At 53.0% G+C, this 19,258-nt stretch overlaps 1 protein-coding gene and 1 long non-coding RNA gene across 6 annotated transcripts in view; both read right to left on the bottom strand.

Moving 5' to 3' along the window:
* Window positions 1–2,558: 2,558 nt before the first annotated feature.
* On the bottom strand, window positions 2,559–4,128 carry LOC115638900. The gene is made up of 2 exons (XR_003997540.1): window positions 3,835–4,128; window positions 2,559–2,712 (listed from the first exon to the last, which is right to left on the bottom strand). It is a non-coding gene; the product is annotated as an uncharacterized LOC115638900 (long non-coding RNA).
* A 5,914-nt stretch (window positions 4,129–10,042) lies between these two features.
* The window catches only part of MED24 (mediator complex subunit 24), a 35,251-nt gene continuing 26,035 nt past the window's right edge, over window positions 10,043–19,258 (bottom strand). For 4 of the 5 annotated variants that reach the window (XM_030540945.1, XM_030540944.1, XM_030540947.1 and 1 more), the window contains 8 exons: window positions 18,907–19,082; window positions 18,208–18,472; window positions 17,705–17,886; window positions 17,107–17,200; window positions 16,584–16,683; window positions 13,310–13,390; window positions 12,552–12,700; window positions 10,043–11,667 (listed from right to left, as the gene is read on the bottom strand). In XM_030540945.1, coding sequence (XP_030396805.1) covers window positions 11,551–11,667; window positions 12,552–12,700; window positions 13,310–13,390; window positions 16,584–16,683; window positions 17,107–17,200; window positions 17,705–17,886; window positions 18,208–18,472; window positions 18,907–19,082 — 1,164 coding nt within the window. In that variant the 3' untranslated portion in view covers window positions 10,043–11,550. The remainder of the gene's footprint in view (window positions 11,668–12,551; window positions 12,701–13,309; window positions 13,391–16,583; window positions 16,684–17,106; window positions 17,201–17,704; window positions 17,887–18,207; window positions 18,473–18,906; window positions 19,083–19,258) is intronic. The other variant, XM_030540946.1, reaches the window with a different exon arrangement.

Raw genomic sequence — 19,258 nt, 5'->3', positions numbered from 1 at the left:
AGGCTAGAAAGTGCTGATGCCAAACTGTCTGGGGGTGTCATCCAGAAGCATCACACAAGTTTTGAAATACAGGTATAATCCACAGTACAAAGGTGATACAAACGCAAATGAGCTCGTCATATCTGGCAGATAACATTTCTGCAGATATCTTACATGGCATATCTCACTGCAATTTCACAATATTGGTATTCATAATATCCTAAAGTGTCCCTCAGATTCCATACAGTGTCACATAAGGCGTGCCCCAAATCTCCACTCAGTGCAATCAGAGCCAGCCAATCCAGCGACTCGAGAGCTGAATCAGAAGCCATCAAAACATAACAGGACAAGCTGGTCTGTGCCCCCCAAGGGGTCTGCTTCCCAAACCAGTCCCAGAGGCACCTTCATTGAGTGCAGGTATGGCAAGTGACCTGGCCTCTGCCCCCCACCCCACCTCCTGACAGCAGAATGACTGCACCTAAAAAAATCACCCGCTAAGGACAAAAAGCCGCCCCCTGCAACATGCTTAATGGCTGGATCAAACTGTCGGGGGTTGAAAACAGCCTTTGGGGACTGGCAGGCTGATCTGGAACGATGTCCTATTCTGCTGCTTGGCTCAAACCCTAAATAATCAATCAACATCACCAACCACAGTCTGCAAAAGGACTTGGGCCCAGACATGAAGAACCTGTGAGCATCTGGACTTTTGACTTTATTTTTATTTTTTTTTAATGAAAGGTGAGGCTCTCCCATGGTCTCTCATTTTCAAGGACCGAGCCCTTTACGTGAAACACCAAATGTTGGGTGGGTGGGCACCACAGCAGTTTAATCACAATGCCTAGCTCCTGGGCTGCCCCCCACCATCCCAAAGCACATCACAAAAGCAGAGTCAGGATCATTAGCCCTATTTTTATAGATGGGGAAACTGAGGCACAAAGGGGCGGGGAACACAGGTTAGGAGACTTTCAGATGATGAACTACTCAAAGCAAGGACTATCCTTACCTTTCACTACATCTCATCCCCCAACCCACTGCTGGAACCCACTGCTGCAAAGGCTTGACACGTTATCCACAGCCCCACCAAGCAGAGGGGCTTTGGACTCTCTGGGCACTGCACAGCTAGGCTGGGCAGCAAACAGGCCTCCCCAGCGATTTCTGCTCCCTCTTGGACACCAGCATGAGTAGGCTCCTCAGCAGCAGCTCTGCCTCGGCCGCTTCAGGCCTCAGCGCAGCGATAAACCAATGGGGCTGCGGCTGCAGGCGATTAAACTATTGCAGACCAAAAAAGTCAGCAGGGTGGGACGACCCAGAGCAAGAACCAGGGGATGATCAAGAGGGAGATAATATCAGGGCCAGGCTGCTGCCCAGGCATGTAGATCCCAGTCCCCTCGGGAAGGCCGCTGTGATGTACATCTAGCAGAGGCGGGAGGGTTTTTCCCCTGGGAAGCGGAGAGTTTTCCACTATTGCTACACTCCTGCCTGACCATTGGCTCAAGATAAAGGCAAGAGGGGGACTCCCCTGCCATTATTCACCAACTCCCAGCTGTTCGGAGAGCTCAGAGAGAGCCCAGGGCTGATTTCTAATGGCCCAGCGTAAAGACAGCCCCTCCTGTACAGTCTGGACCACCTCCCCTCCCCCAGGGCCAGCCGGAGGGGATGCAGATAAGGGGATTGCTCCTCTGCCTAAGCCTGAGATCCCATTTGCATTTGAATCTGAAGCAGACCTCCTAGGATAAGTACCCCCAGGCCTAATGCTAATAGAGGTTAAGGCCAGGAGGAGCCAGTAGGTCTCCCTCAGTAGGACCCACTTCTAACACAGGCACCCTGCCCTGAGCCCAATCCCGTGTGTTTGGTTAAAGTATCTCTTCCAGAAAGGCAGCCAGGGCTGGAGCCGCAGTAGCACTGCGTCCCGCTGAACGGAGCCGTCCGCCATGGGAATCGGGACAAGCGATGCAGGAAGTGCGGCTACGTCAACGAGATGCTACCCCACGTCCTGGGTAGCTGCAAGCCCCATGCAAGAGCTTGGCAGCTGCGACACACCACCATCCAAGACCGCCTGGCCAGAGCTGTCCTGCCACCCGGGGGGGCCCGTGAACTCCGCCATCCCCGGAACCGACAGCTAGGGGCGGCTCTAGGTATTTTGCAGCCCCAAGCACAGCAGGCAGGCTGCCTTCGGCGGCTTGCCTGCAGGAGATTCCCCATCCTGCGGATTCGGGGGCACGCCTGCGGGAGGTCCGTCGAAGTCGCGGGACCAGCGGACCCTCCCCAGGCGTGCCACCGAAAACAACCTGCCTGCTGCCCTCCTGGCGACCGGCAGAGCGCCCCTCCCGGGGCTTGCTGCCCCAGGCACGCACTTGGCGTGCTGATGCCTGGAGCCGCCCCCGCCGACAGCCAACTGCGACCAGACATCACCACCACCACCGCCGAGGTGGAAGATCGTCATGGTGGAAGTCACAGTGCTTTCCACGATGCCCAGTTTCGAAAGGCAGAGAAATACGCCCTTCTGGCCAACACCTTGAGAGCTAACGGTTCCAGGTCCAGACACACACACACTGATCGTCAGAGCCTTAGGCACATGGGACCCCAGTAACAAGCTAGTATTCAATGAACCCAGAAGGGGTCAGCGCTACACTTGGCTGATGCGGCAATTCATGGTGTCGGACGCCATCAGGTGGTCAAGGGACATCTACATAGAACACTTCACCGGACATCGGCAATACCAGGAAGGACGAGCTGGAGGCCAATGAAAAGCGCAGTCAGGAAAGTAACAAATACTTTCCTCATGGATTGTATTTTCTAAATGGAAAAGCAACCTAATTCTCAGTTACTGAGGGACAATCTCCACTCACTGATATATTTTACTTCCCACAAGCAAATCTCTGTACAACTTTTCATGAAGGATGTACGAGAGTATTTGGATTCTAAACTGTATTGTTAAATCTCTTCACACACATTTGGGTTTTTGCTGATTACGTACTCTATGTATCAAGTGACTTTGTATTTGTGGATAATCTAAGCACCATACCTAGATGTATAGACACTCTTTCCCCAACCTCTGTATTTTATAATTTTTAACATTAGCCTTAATAACATTTTTAAATCTAAACCCAGAATCAGGCTCCTCCAGGATTCACATGACCCTGAAGGTGCCTACAATGGCTGAGCACCTACGTTGTGGCGGTGAAAGTTCCCAGCTACCTTTCTGCCTCTGACCACGAGCGCTTCAGCCCCAGCCCCAGCCCCACCCCACCACAGGCTGCTGGATAAGCCCCAGAGCGACACTCGAACCGGGGTGGATGGGCTTTCACCTACTTCCCTCCGGGCCAGACCCAGTGAGCGTGCACCAACTTCACAGAGCGGATGAGACCCCTGGGGCGAGCCTGCACACACAAGGAAGCAGTGGCAGCAGGAGCAGCTGCCACCCAGTGGTTAGGTTCTCAGCTGGGATGTGGGAGACCCCTGGTTCATGTCCCCCCTCCTCCAGAGGGGAGAAGCAATTTGAACTGGGCTCTGTCACCTCTCTGGTGAATGCCCCAACAATGGGGTGAGGGGATCGTCCAATGCAGGGCTCCTTCGTGGACTCCTGTTGGAGCTGTTCCACTTTGGATAATAAATCATGAAAAGCCATTGGAGCAGAGGGATTGAATGCTGGGTCCCCCCCACCCTACTTCCCAGGGGAGCGCTCCAAGCACCAGACTCATGTTTGCACCTGCTCTCCCTGGGCCAATGATTCTGTCACCAGTTATCCAAAGTGGAACAGCTTCCCCAGGACAGATGGTTGGACCTGGACATCGGTTCAGCTGGGCCCTGACCTTGCAAGCTGGTGCTTTTCCAGGTAATCCTGGAGCCACTCACTCATTTCTCAGCTGTCCAACACCAAGGGAACACTGACTCTCTTCTCAAGCGAGCGAGACCAACTACAAAGTGGGGAATAACTGGCTGGGCCGTCGTCCTGCTGAAAAGGATCTAGGGCTTACAGAGAAGTGCAAACTGAACATGAGTCAGCAATGTGATGCAGCTGTGAAAAAGGTTAGTATCAGTCTGAGCTGCAGCAACGCATGTGTCAGATGTAAGACACGGAAAGTGATTGTCCGGCTCTACTCGGCTCTGGTGAGGCCTCAGCTGGAGTCCTGGGTCCAGTTCTGAGCACCCTGTTTTTAAGAAAATTAGGGAGAGTCCAGAGGAGAGCTATGAAAATGATGAAAGGTTTAGAAAACCTGACCTATGAGGAAAGGTTAAAAAACTGGGCACCTTTAGTCTTGAGGAAAGACAACTGAGGGCGACCTGATCACAGTCTGCAGGTATGTTCATGGCTGATATAAAGAGAATGGTAGTAATCAATTATTTTCCGTGTCCACTGAAGGTAGGACAAGTAATGGGCTTAATCTGCAGCAAGGGAGATTTAGGTGAGATATTAGGAAAAACCTTTCTAACTCTCAGGGTAGCTAAGCTCTGGAACAGGCTTCCTGGGGGGCTGTGGAATCCCCCTCACTGGAGGTTTTTAAGAACAGATTGAACAAACATCTGCCAAGGATGGTCTGGGCTCACTTGGTCCTGCCTCTTGAGGTCCCTTCCAGCCCGTTTCTATGACATTAGGGAATGACTGAGGAATACTGATGCGAACAGGAAACATTTCTGCAGAAGAAATTCAGCCCCCAGCCCTGTCAGGTTCCTGTGCTACAACAGCTTTTCCATCGATTGCAACATCTCTCTCGGAAGCCTCTCACAAGGCCCTTTAGCACCAGTCAGCACACAATGGGCACAAGTTGCTGGGTCAGCACCATGGCACACACCTCTACTGCCTGGACTAAAGGAGTAACTCCATCAGCAGGCAGCAGTGGTAGACTGGTGTCCTCAGAGAACAAAGTCATGTGGGGAGGGACATAACATACAGTTACCTTACAACTACTCACAGCTCTACCACATGGCTCCTTAAAATTGCTGGGGGAAGGGCTTGGCCTGGTTTCAAATAATGAAATTTACAAAGTAACCCACCAGTATGTCATGCCCCTGCCTTCTCTTCTGCTGTCACTTTCAATTTTGGTCACATCACGGGTTGGCATGACGTGTGGGGGACTCCAGCCCAACAAATTCCTCTTTCACTACTGCTGTGAGAGGGATTTATTTCAGGAGTGGGCCGGACTAGTATGATGATCACAGACCCTTGCTCTTCATCAGCGGATATTCAAGCACTTCAACAAAGGCAGTCAGGATCGTTATCCCGATTTTACAGATGGGGAAACTGAGGCAGGGGATGTCTGGGTTGTCAGGTACATTATTGACTCTCTGCATAGCTTGCGCTGTCACTTCAGCTCTCTAGGCCTTGCTTTCTCTTGTTAACACACACACATAAACTTCATCACTCTCAACAACCAGCAGCTGTCCTGTGAGAGCTCAGGAGTCAGTCCCAAGGTAACATGACATATTACCCCTCACCTCACCAGAAGTTCTGTTGCCTTGCAACAGCTCGCACCAACAGCGATGTCTGGTCCCCAGGCCCACATGATATAGTTTCCCTAATCTCAGGTAACGGGAATCCCAATGCCACACGGTGATTTTGCTCCAGAGGGAGATTCTGCCCCAGCGGACTGTGGTTTTCACCATAGAAAATCTTTCCAGTCCACCAAGGATGATCGGGCTGGCCTGAAATAAGTCCACTCCCCCACCTAGCAAAAAGCTGGTCACTCTGACTGGGGTTAACACTACCATAGGCTCTCCAGAAGAGACATGGACAGTCTTCTTGCGTCACTTTATGACGGCATGGACTGAGCTGACATCTCTTCCTCATTCCTGCTCCAGGGGTATTTTGTAGTTATGATTCTCTCCCCCAATTCCTTGTATTACAACAGCAGCTACTTTCCCAACCACCAGAAACGCTTCCCCTCATCCTATGATCCTGCCACAGCCTCCCCCAGACTCCCCTGCTGTAGGTGTTAGGTGGGGGGCATGACACAGGGAAAGTGATGCAAGAGTTTCTATCATTCACTGTCCCATGAGCAAAGGGTTTCCCTTTTTTAAACGCCCCCCCACCACGCCCTCGTCATTTTCCAAAACCAGTCAACCCTAGTGGAAATCGGCTCTGAGAACTGGAACACCCCTATGGGGCCCTTTAAACCACCCCTTGCTGCTGTGGCACGATAGATTCCTGAAGTGAGTGTGTTCCACTGCTTTGTTCAAAGTCATTTTTAAACGTCCCAAGCGCTGGGGTTCCCGTCCCCTTGCTGGGGGAGACGATCCCAGCTCACTGCCTGGACAATATCGCTGATGGCCACTGCTCTTTTGGGGCTCGTCCCACCCACAAGCTTTAGGACACATACAGAGATAATGAGCTCATTCGTTCAGCCCCCACCCTCCCCACTTATCAGCATTTACAGGAAACCTGTTCTCCAAACCCTGCTCCCTTCCTGTCAGGCAAAGCCGGCTGCTTGGCACTGAGCTGCTGGGATTGCCCCACTTTGGGCTGTGGCTGCAGCGGCTCTGGAGGCCCTTCCAAGGCAGGGCAAATATTTGCAAAACTGGCAACGGTTGGGTTGGCGGCAGGATGGGTGTGTGCCGGGGCGGTCAGAACAATTTGCTTTGCTGCAACGATAACGGGTCATAAAAGGGGATGCCAGGCAGGATGCCTTAGAAAGCTGTCACCCTAGAGGGGGGAGTGGCCTCTGCCAATAGCCCAGGGCAAATACTTTAGAGGAAGCCATAAAAACCCCCAATGGACCTGCCTATGCAACTCTGAGCCATCCACGGGAACTATTTGCTCCCACCAAGTTCTATAACAGGAGCGACGGGTCTCGTTCCTCTCCTGCCTCTCAGGATGCTAAGCTGAGCCACTCCTGTCTCATTTACAAGGTGCTGAAGATAAACCTCCTGCAGCAGGGAGTTGCACACATTCCCCAAGAGCAGCGCCCGTTACTTTTGTATCACGGGAAGAAGAGTAGCCGGGGGAGGGTTTGTTCCCAGCCCACCCCTCAGGCTCCAGGAATGATTATGTCATCATTACAGCCACATGCCAATGAGCCCTATCAACCATTCCGCAGCCCTCTCCTCCCTTCGCTACGTCAGCTGGCAGGAGTCTTGCTCAACCGCCCCGAGTGCCCCAACCACTTGAAAGTCACCGCAGGTGATTTACGAGCCCCCTTTATGGCTGCCCTGCCCCCCCGAAAAAATGAGGGTGGGGTGAGTCGCTCCACGTTACATAACGAGGTTACATCAGCCCCGGGCTGGATGGCACTGCTCTCTGAATCCACTTGGCAAAGCCAGCGGACAACAGCCCAGCCTGGTTGCTACGCACAGCGGAGCTGGCTCGGCTGGGAAGCCTGCGTCCCAACTCTCCCTTTATCATTCCTTGTCAGCCACGGGTTCTTCCACCCGGACACAGTGTCTTTTCCCCGACATCACACAATGACTATGGGCTGGCGGGTGGGGCCATGCGACAGCCAAACAGGAAGGAAATGCTCATCAGGCTTCTAGGACATGGTGCTCCCTTACCCAATCCCACAGGAGCCGAGAGTCTCTCAAGGAAGCTCTTGAGCTGACTCTGCAGCCAGCCATGCTAAGGCCAATGCAGAATCCCAGGCGATGGCAAGATGCCCACTAGTTTCAAAGGCAGCCGTTCTGCAAGAGCAGTTGCACTGTCTCCCTAAGCACAAACGGCCACCACCGGTTACAGGTGGCAAACCTCCGGTGGATTGGTGAATTCTCGGGGCACACTGCCTGCTTGCTGCTCGGGGTGGCAGGCATAGAGCAGAGCAGGGACTGAGGCGAAAGCAAACTGCTGGTGAGAAGGCCCTTGATCCCCACTCCCCGCAATCTCTGCTTGGCGAGGCCGATTCCGAGATAGGAGTTGAATTTCCCATGCAGGGCTGCGTCAGGGGTATGTTCTGTTCCAGGCTGTGCTGTCTCAGCAATGGCTCACTGCCTGAATCAGACCGTGCGTGAGTCACATGGGGTGTTCAGCAAAGAATCCCAATGGATGTTTCCCGGCAGGAATTTCTGTACATTCTTTTAAATGGAATTGCTTAGCGGTGAATCTGCTTTCCAGGCATGTTGCATGGACATTGCTTTGCATGGAAAGGTCCCTACAGCAGGTTCCAGAGCAGGGGTCCATCTTCTCAACTATGGTACAACCCCATAGCTGCTGAGGACAAACTAGAACGACAGACTCAGGCAAATGGACGAATTTGGAGACTCTACTCATGGCACTGATGTCTTTGGCCTGGTTTGCGCCAGCTGTGAGCGGGAGTGGAGATCATTAGGAAGGTAGCTTACAAGAGTCAGGTCATGCCCTGAGCTAGCCCTTAGCTACTCCTCCCAAAGATGACAATGCTGGTGAGTGCCAGAACTGCCACCTGTATAGGGAGAGTCTCTCGCTGTAAATCTGCCACCCGCCTGACCAGCAAATGGCTGCAGAGAACAAGGAGGAGTCTGTCAACCTTCCCCCCCTTGGGTAACACTGCCCAGCCAGCCAGGTGCTAACTTTTCACCTCCCCACTCAACAGGCAGTGGCTAGCCAGTTTCAGAGCCAGGATCTGCGGCCTGACACAATAAGACAGGATTTCTAGGTTAAGGGCCAGTAAACACAGCAGAGATTTGTAGAAATTGGCCAGAGGGGAATCTAACAGACCCTCCCCCAGCCAACAGCATTTGCACTGGGGCAGCCCCTAGGCGTAGACAAGGATTGGCACAATCGGCACAGCTGCTCACTCCAGCTTCAAGCAGGTGTCAATGGTGCCTATCTGTACTAGGGGTCTGCACCAGATCAGCTGCACCACTGGCTGGAATCGGGCTGAGAGCCCCGCGTCGGGATAGCCACATGGCAAGCTCCACCTTGCACTTCAACCTAGGGCACACAGGAGAAGGGCAGCTGGGATGGATCAGAGCCTGGGGACACAGGGAACTTAAGGGGAAGGGCCCAGTTACAGAAATGCTAACAGGGAGAGCCAAGTGTTACACTAAAGGAGCCCCTCAACGACCCTTCTTTTCACTTTTCTGTCTCGAGCAAAACACATGAGCAAAGAAAAGACAAACCAGCAAAAACTCAGCAAAGCCAACCGCTCCCACTCAGCCTGTTGGTGATGAGATAATACGCCAGGCAACCCAGCACCGTCACAGTCTGACCCAGCGCAGGGCTGGGTGATCAAAAGGAGCAGGCGCTATTTACTCCAGGCAAACGACTTGCACAGAATCAAAGCTCTGTTCTCACGGCAGCACTGCCGCGCGAGCGTTGTAACCAAAGGAACTTACAGTCATGGTCACACTCACTCATTCACAGGGGTTTCCTAGGATAGCTGAGTCCAGCATCCCTGACTGCTACCGAGAGTCAGCTGGACCCTGACCCCAGACCTTCCAGCAGCACGACATGCGGTGCTTATCAGAAGCGCTCTGCCCAGGCAGGCTCACAGTACCTTTCAGAGAGTGCTCTGGCTTCCAAGCACTAGTCAGAGCTATGGGGAAGTCTGTTTGCATCCCTAGGAGAGGTAGGCAGTTTTGGGGACTCTACTTCACTCTATGCACAGATCTTGTTCTCTCCTTTGATTTTAAAAATAAAAAGACCTCTCTATCTTATATGGAAGAGTCATGAACCGCAGATCTGAAAGCAACAGGAATGGATAAAATATACAAAACAGAGTCCAAAGGGAATTACAGATGATACAGATTGAGATAATGCTGCTGCCTCTGGGGTAGAATGCAGGGCAAGACTTCAGCACGGGTAAGAATCCTTTCTTCTTGCAAGCAATGTTGGTTTCCTCTGGTTGGGGAAGGCAAGCTCCGGACTCCCTTACATTAAGATTGAATTAAATCATTCTACCCTGCTTTCCCGTCGCGATGCATTCCACCGGGAGAGAGGAAAGGGCAGGTTTTAGGCTGGCTTCATGAGCAGCTGGAAAAAGCAGGCAAGCCCCACAGCACAATAAGGCTGAGTTATAGGAAGGGGGAGAAAAGCCCCAGGCTGAACAGAGGAAGAAGGAGCATTTGAAAGTTGTAAGGTGTGCTCGCGCTTCAGTTTACTGTATTTCAGAACTGCTAGTTCCTTGGCGACGGGAGAGAAATGCCACAGAAAGCGATCTGCCCTTAGGGGTTTATTGTAGGTTTATTTAAGCCCATGGTACAAGTCAGTCATAGCACACGACAGGCGTCTTACAGCGTGTCAGAAATACACTGGCCGGCAGAAGGCGTACAAGCTTTTCAACCTATGAAGGCACGAAGGCAAATTCTGTGCTGAAATCCCCCTTCTGGCATCACATGGGATGAACCAGCAATGCCCTCGGACTTGAACTCAGCTTGTGCCACGTGGCAGAAGCGAGTTTGGTTCATCTCTGCCCAGGCTCAGCAAGGGCATGTACTGTAGAGCCGCAGGGATATCTGGATTGAAAGGCAGCACCTGGGCGGCATCGGCAGAGCGGCGTGGGGAAAGCGGGCCCATCAGCTAGCTGGCTCCAAGACACAGTACTATTTGCTGTCTTCCACAAGCGCTAACTGGCGCCTCCTCCCCCTGCGACAGAGATGCCATATCTGTTCTAGCTGCTTATCTTAGCAAAGCTTAGGAGACAGGGTAAATCTAGCAAGGAGCCCTGGTTCAGAGCTGTATTCCCACAGGAACCTGTGCACTCTCTGCCGACATGGGGTGGGCGACGTTACCGGATGGAGCTAATCAGAACAGGAGGGAAGTATGAATTGTCTGCTGCAACGTTTTGCCTGCAGAGCCACGGTGGCTGCAAAGTTGGACTTTGAAGAATCCCAAACAAGCAGAGGATCGCGCCAGAGAAGGTTACAGAAGAAATCACCACAACATCCCCCTTTTTTATCTAGCAATACCAGTTATGCATCCCCTATAGATTTTAAAATACCACTTCGGAAACCCCTGTGATCTGTAAGTCACAGCAGGTAGCACCTTTGCTACAGACAAGATGTCGTGTGGCTGCTTTTCAGTTGGGTGTTTGGAGATGAAGGCCCCTGATACATTTGTTTCAGAGTCACCGGTCCATGGGTGAAGCAGACAAAGCTGCACGTGCTGGAGGCAGGAAGGCATTGAGCAGTCATAGGGTCCCCATAGCCATTCCGTCAGCTCCAGGTCCCGTGTGCAGGACGTTTTGCTCATCAGGAGTCCAGGACTCAGTCACAACTCCGCAGACCCAACAGCAAGTGGAGAAATATGCCAGCTACCAAGCCCCAGGGAAATCATCAGTCTCCCGAGACACCACGCCTTGGCACAAAGGCTATTCGGAAAGAACCAGGCATCTGGGCTTTATGAGAATAAAAAACTAGATCTTAAAACATTAGGAAAAAAGATCCGATCAACAGCCAAACAGCATTCGGCATCAGACAACGATAGGGAACCACAATCCCATCTGGGCCGGAGAGAATGGTACCTCTAACATGCCTAGTGCTGGGGAAAGCTGCTTCTCTGGGAATGAGGCACTGCTAGACTCAGGGTCCACTGCAATGGTGCCCCCCTGGCACGGAGAACAGGCAGGATCCATGCAGCCAGAGACGATCCATTGTCCGCTTTTCCTAGCTCCCCCGGCTTCTGTCCAGCCTTCCCCTCACGCAGCATCGCGGAAGGGGGAGCCGTGTTCACAAAGCAGCAATGGCCTTGGCAGCCACCCGGCGACCCAGGGGCAAGCTGAGATCCGTGATGGCCAGGACAATTTTGGGACTGGACATGGTGGACACTTTCACCAGCTCTGACACCTGCCCAGAGAGAGAGGGGAGGAGAAAAACGGATGCCTCGAGTCAGCGTTGGAGGCGCCACTGGTCTGGAGAGAGGGCTCAGAACAGCACATGTGAAAAAGCTACCAGCATGCAGGTCACCTGAGCCAGATGGTGGGACATGAGCCAGACTAGAAAAGGGAGGTGACCCCGCTGCCAGCGGGTTAAGATACAGGAATCTGAGCCCCAAGACAACCTCCTGCAGCTGGAGGCAACTTACGGGGCTGCTCTTCGGTGCTAGCAAATCAGGTTCTCATAACAGCAGCAACGTCTTGCCCATCAGAGGATCTCAAAGCACTTTGTGCCTCACAACCCCCTGCAAGGCGGGAATTAACCCCATTGTTCAGAAGGGGAAACTGAGGCATGGGAGCGGGCATGCTAGGTGCCCAAGGTCACACAATGAATCACTGGTAAAGCTGAGAACAGAACCCAGATCTCTTGAGTCCTAGTGCCAGGCTTCAAACCACAAGACCAACTTTGCCCCAAGTGACGGGACTTAGCTGCTATAACAGTTTAGCCTTCGTCGTTAGGCCGAGGCCCAGAATATTGGCAGGAGACACTGCTCCGTATAACGGGCTTCCCGAGTCAGTTAAACGCTAGCAATCACCCACGTCACCCACAGTGCCGTTACTGACCATCCACCTCCCCGAACAGCCCCTCCCCTCTGTCGCGGTGAAGCGTGATAGGTCTGACTAGGCCTCTCGCTGTGCCACGCTGCTCCAGAGGCAAGCAGCCTGCCCCCAATTCCACACCACAGCAGCCCCAGGCCCAGGCCCTGCAGAGTGAAGCACGTGGGTCTGCCACGTGGGGGGCTGGGTCACAGATCTCAGCAGGGACTGCGGAGCAGGAGCAGGAGCAGAACTCACCATCGTGAAGGGCATGAACTGCAGGATGCTCCCACGGCTGCCCTGCTCCAAGCAGTCCACGCACTCCTCCATGAACCACTGGACGAACTGGGTGTGCGTGCCAGCTGTCTTGGCTCCCAGGATAGAGGAGATCAGCAGGAAGAGGTTCGCTGGGGAGGAAGGGAAACGAACGGGTATTTGTAGCCTCAGGACTGGCAAAGGGCCGGGTGGTGCCTCCAACCCCTGGGGACTGGGATCTCCTTCCAAAGGGCTGTGGTGCACCAGGCTCACCCACTCATGGGCACAAGCTGTATCAGGGCACCTGACTCTGTCAGGCTGCTCAAGAAGAGTCAGGCAGCAAAAGCAATACGGGCTCACTCAGCACCAGAACGGTTTTACAGCAGGAAACGTACCAAACCCCTGTGTTAGGGAGACCAGCCAGTGCTCTGCTGCCACCAGTGGGATGGGATCCATGCTGCGAGCCTGCCATGCAGAGACGCAAGCCAGGTCCACGCCGAGGGGAATCAACAGGAGCAGTGACTATGAAAGCGTCCAGTTCAGAAAGGTATCTCCCCGGGGAGCCCATACACTGCAACTGACCAGGTGCGTCACAGCATGGCAGGGGGTGTTCCACCTTCCTCTGATGCACAGGGAACTGTGGGCTGGACACTCGACCTGACAGGCCATTGCCTGATCCGATCCAGGCCTATGCTCCTGTACAGCCCATGCAAGCCTCCTTATCAAGCCTGGGGAACAGCTCCCACTTGGTTGGGACTCACCGAGGACTCTGTTGAGAGGGTCCCTCATGCTGACGGTGTGAAGCTGGGAGGCAGACAGCGAACTGCTCATCGAACGATCTGCTGCGGAGAACACACCCCGGTCAGGAGGGCAGCTGCAATAACCCCACCGTGTACTGCGCTCAACCACAGCTGTCGACGTTCCACCCCAGGCAAGATCAGGGACTGCTGCCCCTTCCTAATCTTAACCCCGCAGGACCATGGAGAAAACCAAGCCAAATGCGGCTCCATTCCTGCGGAGAGGGACAGCAGAAAACTCCTGCTGTTCCGAGCCCACCTGCAGGTGTGCTTTGCTCTGCCACTTGAGGGGTCTCCCTCCACCCTCAATGGAGGGGCACATGCCTTCCCCAAACCCTCAATTTTGTCTTTAATATAGTGATACTCAGACCTCAGTGGTTCAGGAGCCAAATTAGTGATCAACATTACGCAGAAGTGCCACAGTCCTGTGAATGATTGTCTCATTTACTACAATCCTATGTATTCATATTTAAACAGTACGACAGGAGAAATATTTAGTTTTCTATATGCAGTGCGTATATATATATATAAAAATTCTTACAGGAAATATGTTAATAGTGTAGTGCAAGTTGATGACTTAATTGGTTAACATAGTAAAAGCACCCTGACTGTGTGATGTAATTATTAATCAATCCAAGTTATTTACCCATGCTGCAAAGAGACACATTAAAGAGCCATTTGCGGCTCTCCAGATTCAGTTGGAGAATCACTGCTCTGATACAATCAAAGCTTTCCCAGCCTTTGGGGATGTTTGGATCCAGGGCTTTGCTCCAGCCCATCAGGCAGAAAGGTGAGCTAAGAGGTTTGGAGCAAGATCCAAAGCTGGTTCCAAATGTGAGGTGTTAAGATGATCTCTGAAGACAACACGCCATGTTAGTCCATTGCAACACTGGGGTAGGAGCGTGGTTTCTGCTACCACGCTCGAAATGCAGACCCACAGACACACAGTTTGCACTCATCACCTGGATTCCTATGTTGATCACCACACGGATTCATTATGCCCATTGGCTCCTATCGTTATTACTACTGTAGGTCAATTGGACATATCACAGGGTTTTTGGCATTCTGGGATTGGACTAAAAATGCCATGACTAATTTTTGGATACATCACTGTGCTTCACTGTTGTACAAGCCCAGATGTTTATGGTGCTTTCTGAAAGCCAGTGAGGCCGGCAAAGCTTAACAGTGGTTATTACAACGATGTATCCGTCTTCATTTCCCCAGCAATCCACGTCTGATTTGGTTTGAATAATGGCTCTGAACAGACACTCAGTAAAATAATGATTAACGTAAAGCAGTAAAACATTTATATAGTGCCTTTTGGGCAAAGTACTTGACAAAATTAAACTGATGCACATCTTGTCCTTACGGTTCACATCACCAGCACTGAAATCAGCCAGCTCTGGGGTGGAATATGGCAGCTGTTTAACAGCCTCATAACAATGCTGTCTGACAGGGCAGGGTGCTACTGACCACTCACTTAAATGTCATAACTGAGGACAGGGGGGTTCATAGACACGTTGGGCTGAAAGGGACCCTGAGAGGTCATCAAGTCCAGCGGCTCTGCTGAGGAAGGACCAACTGAATCCAGACCAACCCAGACAGGCATTTGTCTAAACTGTTCTTAAAAATCTTAGTGAGGGGGAGTCCACTGCCTCCTGTGCAAGCCTGTTCCAGAGCCTAACCGCCCTGTTCTTTAGAAGGCAGAATTCTATCATCGGCGTTGAAGTGTGGCCAAGACACCAGAGTTTAACACTGCAACTCTCGGGAAAAGGACCAACGGGATCTACACTAGCCAAGGCGGTCTGACCCTCGGGTTTACATCTCACGCAGGACCGGACAGGTAGCAAAGGATGCCAATGCAAAGCATATTCCCCTGCAAGCTGCTCGAGAACTACGGGTAAACTCAGGAAGCAGGATTTCCAAATCACTGCTCCGTCACAGCAAATTTTCAAAAATCCAACATGTCATGGAAAAGGGGAGAAAAAGGTACATTGAAAGGAAGAACAGGAAAGACGGTGAAATAAGGGGAAAACCACACAGATGGTCGTGCATGTTTAAACAGCAACAAAACCATCAGAAACCCCCGGTTTAAAGGACACGTGCTGAAAGGAAACTACTCAGATTGATGGGCTGGAGAATTGCAAGGGCATTGCTGATTCACTGCAGACGAATCTGAGCGAGCATATTTCTGACCTGTAACATCCTGCTATATATAAGCCAAGACCCCAGAATGCGTTTCCTGTTGGATCTGTCGCAACGATTATTCATCCATACACCAGTAACAATCAAATGTTACATTACATGGAATTCTTAAAATTAGCTTCATTTTGCTTCTTTAATGAAGGCCACGGCCAAGTGAAATTCCACACACGTCCATTTTTACCTGAGTGGTACCAGTAATGTCAGCTCCTGCTGGCACTAGTTCGGCTGGAGCATGTGGTGGGGGTCTCTGATGCTGACAGAGAGCTCTCCTGCCCCTTACGCAAAGGGCAGAAGTGATGAAGATTATCAAAAAACGCCCTTGTCTCCAAGGGCATGTGAGACATTGGAGTTAACAAGCAAGGCGGCCTTCCTAACCCTCATCGCCACTCAGGTCCTTCATGCATCATAAGGAAGCAAATTTAGGCATAAGCCCAGCCTTCGCTCCTGCTTCCCACCTTTATGGCTTCAAGTCACAAAAGCCTCTTCAGTGAAGTCTCTAAACCTTCCTCAACTCCTCCTCCATCTAATCCACGAACTGGGGTCAGGGGGCATCCCAGCCGTTGCTTACGGCTTTCTGCAATTCACCTCTAAAGATATTGTGCAGTATCTGCTGATCACTGTTAAATAACAGCTGTGTTCCAAACAAGAGGTGGCTGCACTGCACCGCTGGGCACAGAGAATGCTGTAAACCCACTGGTCAGTCACGCTACATAGAAAGCCTGAATCCATGAAGTGCTGAGCACCCTCCACTCTCAGCCACGTCAGCTGCACAGATCATGAATAAAACGAACGCTTTGCATTGATACAGCAATTGACACGTTCAAGTATTAAGCGATTAACCCGTGAGGCAGGCGGGTCAGTATTAATAGCCCCAGACCAACCAGAGGCAATGAAGTGATTGGCCGAGGCCAGGTATCATTGATGTCGGAAAGGCAGGAATAGAAGCAGGGTCTCCTGATGCCCAGATCCCCACCCCAATTCCAGCCCCCAAGCCACACTGCCTCTGGGAAGCTGGTGCCACAATTTCACTTACTAGGGCTGGACAGAACATTGGGATCCTCCTCGTTGGAGCTCAGCAAGCGCATAAGCTTGGACGGTTGGGTGTCGTCCAGCGGGAACAGGCTAATGTAATCCTGGAGAGGGGGAAAGCAGAAGATTCAGGCCTGGCTGAGCTGGCGCTCACTGAGCACCCACAGCACCTCACAGCCGCATCCTTCCCTGGGGGCACCGCGACGGGATGAAATCAAGGGATAGGCGTGTGGCCAGGTGGGGGATTTTAACCCGCAGCTCGCATGGCAGCAATCGGAGGTGTGGTCCAGCTCTGTGTGGAGGAATCACCGCACACACGTGTGCGTGCGAAAATGGTCAAGCGAACAAACTTCACCACCCAACCCCAAAGTATCCCCGAGGTGGCAGCCTTCCCTTTCTGAGAAAACCAGCTCTCTCGAAAACAACCCGACTTCTGGCCCATCCTGAGTGGCTGCTTAAGATAGGTTTGCCCAGATGTGCACTGTCCACAGGATGTAGATCCATGCACCGCACATACACACACGTACCTCTATGTCCTCTCGGTGTCTCTTCTTCTGCCTGGCTGATGCCTGGCCCTTGTTGTGGGAGGAGTAGGAGCTCAGGGCGCACCAGACAGAGAGCCTAGCATGAGAATCACGGGAAAGGAAAGCAGCGTGAACTGCAGGGGGCGGTTTCCCTGGATTCAGTATCACCTCAGCAGCATGGCAGACGATGCTCAAGAGGATGTGGGTTCCTGCCTCCATGGCTGGTTCATTGTTTGGGGGTAGCATCATCGTCAGCATGAGCCTCCCAATATGACACGGCAGCTTATCGCTCCCCCCTAGCCCCCACAGCTCTACCCACTGAGCCCCCCCCACACAATCCAGGAGACTTCCTGCCTCCTGCTAGCCTGGCCAGATTTGCTTAGTCACTGCTTTGAGGGAGGGAGACGGTGTCGAGAGCAGGGGGTCGGGCAGCAGGATGCCTGGGTTCTATACCCAGGTATGCCACTGACTTGCCAGGAGAGCATGGGTCACCTCCAGCAGGGCTCCCCCAACCCCCCAGCTCTAAAAGCAGGGCTCCTAACACTGGCGGTACATGTCTGTCGAAGGGCCCAGGCTGAGGCAGGCCGGGAGGTTCCCTTACTTGGCAAGGGCCTTGCCAGGCGGGTCCATCAGGGTGTGCCACTTGGAGGAATCGGTGAGCAGGCTGGGCAGGATGTGGCCGAGCAGGGATAACGTCAGCTGCTGCATGTCCAAGCAGAAGATGGCGTAGAGGAGCTCCACAGCCCGCAGCGTGTGCTCCTTGCGGGTTTCCTTCAGCAGCTCCTAGGAGGAGATGGTGGGGGACAAATCAAGGAGTGGACTGGCAGCCCTGCCCCTATTGCCATGGATACGGGGATCTCTGGGGGCCATGGCTGTCACTCCTGCAAGCAACACACATCACCTATGCGCAGCAAAAGGGAGGCAGCGTAATGCAATGGTTAGAGCAAAGGTCTGGGAATCAGAACTCCTGGGCTCTGTTCCCAACTCAGACATCAACTTGCCACTTCCTCCAAACCCCGCCCTCATCTGTGCCTCAATTTCTCCACCTGCAAACCTAGCACCATTCTACATACAGCCTCCTTCTGCCCATGCCCCAGCATGTACCTTGACCAGGTTGTTGCAGAACCAGTACACGCCCCCCATGTGCAGCAGCGTGTCGAAGATGTGAATGGAGCGACTATCGACCCAGCCCTTCTCCAGCACCTTGGTGAACACGCCCATCAGGACCTCCTTGATGGGCTTCTTAGGGGGCAGCAGGTTCCAGTAAGGGATGGGGTCCGTCCCCGTGGAGGGGAACCGGATCTGTGTCGCCGTCTGCTGCAGGACGTCGGCGCACATGCGCTCCAGGATGGAGCTCATTATCACCACGCTGGGAAGCGAAGAGACACAAGCAGGGGGCGGAATGAGAGGGCGCCCCGCACCCACACCCTGCTCTCTGCAGACACCTGCTTCCTGCAACATCCAGTTTGAGATTTAAAGCTACAAGAGGCAGGAAATCGAGCCAGGGTGGGAAACTTCCATAGCCTGGCTCCCCTTCTAACGGAGGGACTGGCTCCAGGACAGCTCAGCTCCTCCCCTGAAACATTCCTGGGGCAGGTAACATTTGGAAAACACTGATGCTTCTTTGCCTGCAGCAGCTGGAGAGGAGGAGCAGCCGCCGCCGCCAGCTCCACGCACCCAGCCAGAGCGTGGTCATTCCCTACAGTCTATTTGTCAGAGTTCTGCCCAAGCTAGTATTAGATGCCTCTCTAGTAACAGAGCCCCCTCCCCTCCGGAGACAAGGCACGTGACCGCCCCGCTCACCGCTCGTTGTAGAACTGCAGCGTGTTCTCGCTTTGCAGGGACGTGGCCAGCTGCCGGATCATCTGCAGCGACTTGTCTCGCTCGTCCAAGCCCAGCATGCGGACGTGGGCCACCAGCCAGGCCATGGTGCACACGGCCATGCTGCACACCTTCCCTTTGATGTTATCCGTGATTTTCTGAGGGTGAGACACAGGCAGCCAGCTGAAGTTCTGCACGAGACATAAATGCAGCCCCGCCCCTGTTCCAAAGACACCGTCCGGTCTCATGTCGCTGGGGGGTCCTGAAGCGAAAGAGCCAAATCCACCCCAGGTGCAACTCCATTCGTTTCAGGGGAGTGGGTCTAGCCCCAGGG

The sequence above is a fragment of the Gopherus evgoodei genome, chromosome 23 (assembly GCF_007399415.2).
Source record: "Gopherus evgoodei ecotype Sinaloan lineage chromosome 23, rGopEvg1_v1.p, whole genome shotgun sequence".
Lineage (NCBI taxonomy): Eukaryota > Metazoa > Chordata > Testudines > Testudinidae > Gopherus > Gopherus evgoodei.
Note: the sequence above shows the minus strand (reverse complement) of the source record. Positions and strands in the feature narration are given on the sequence as shown.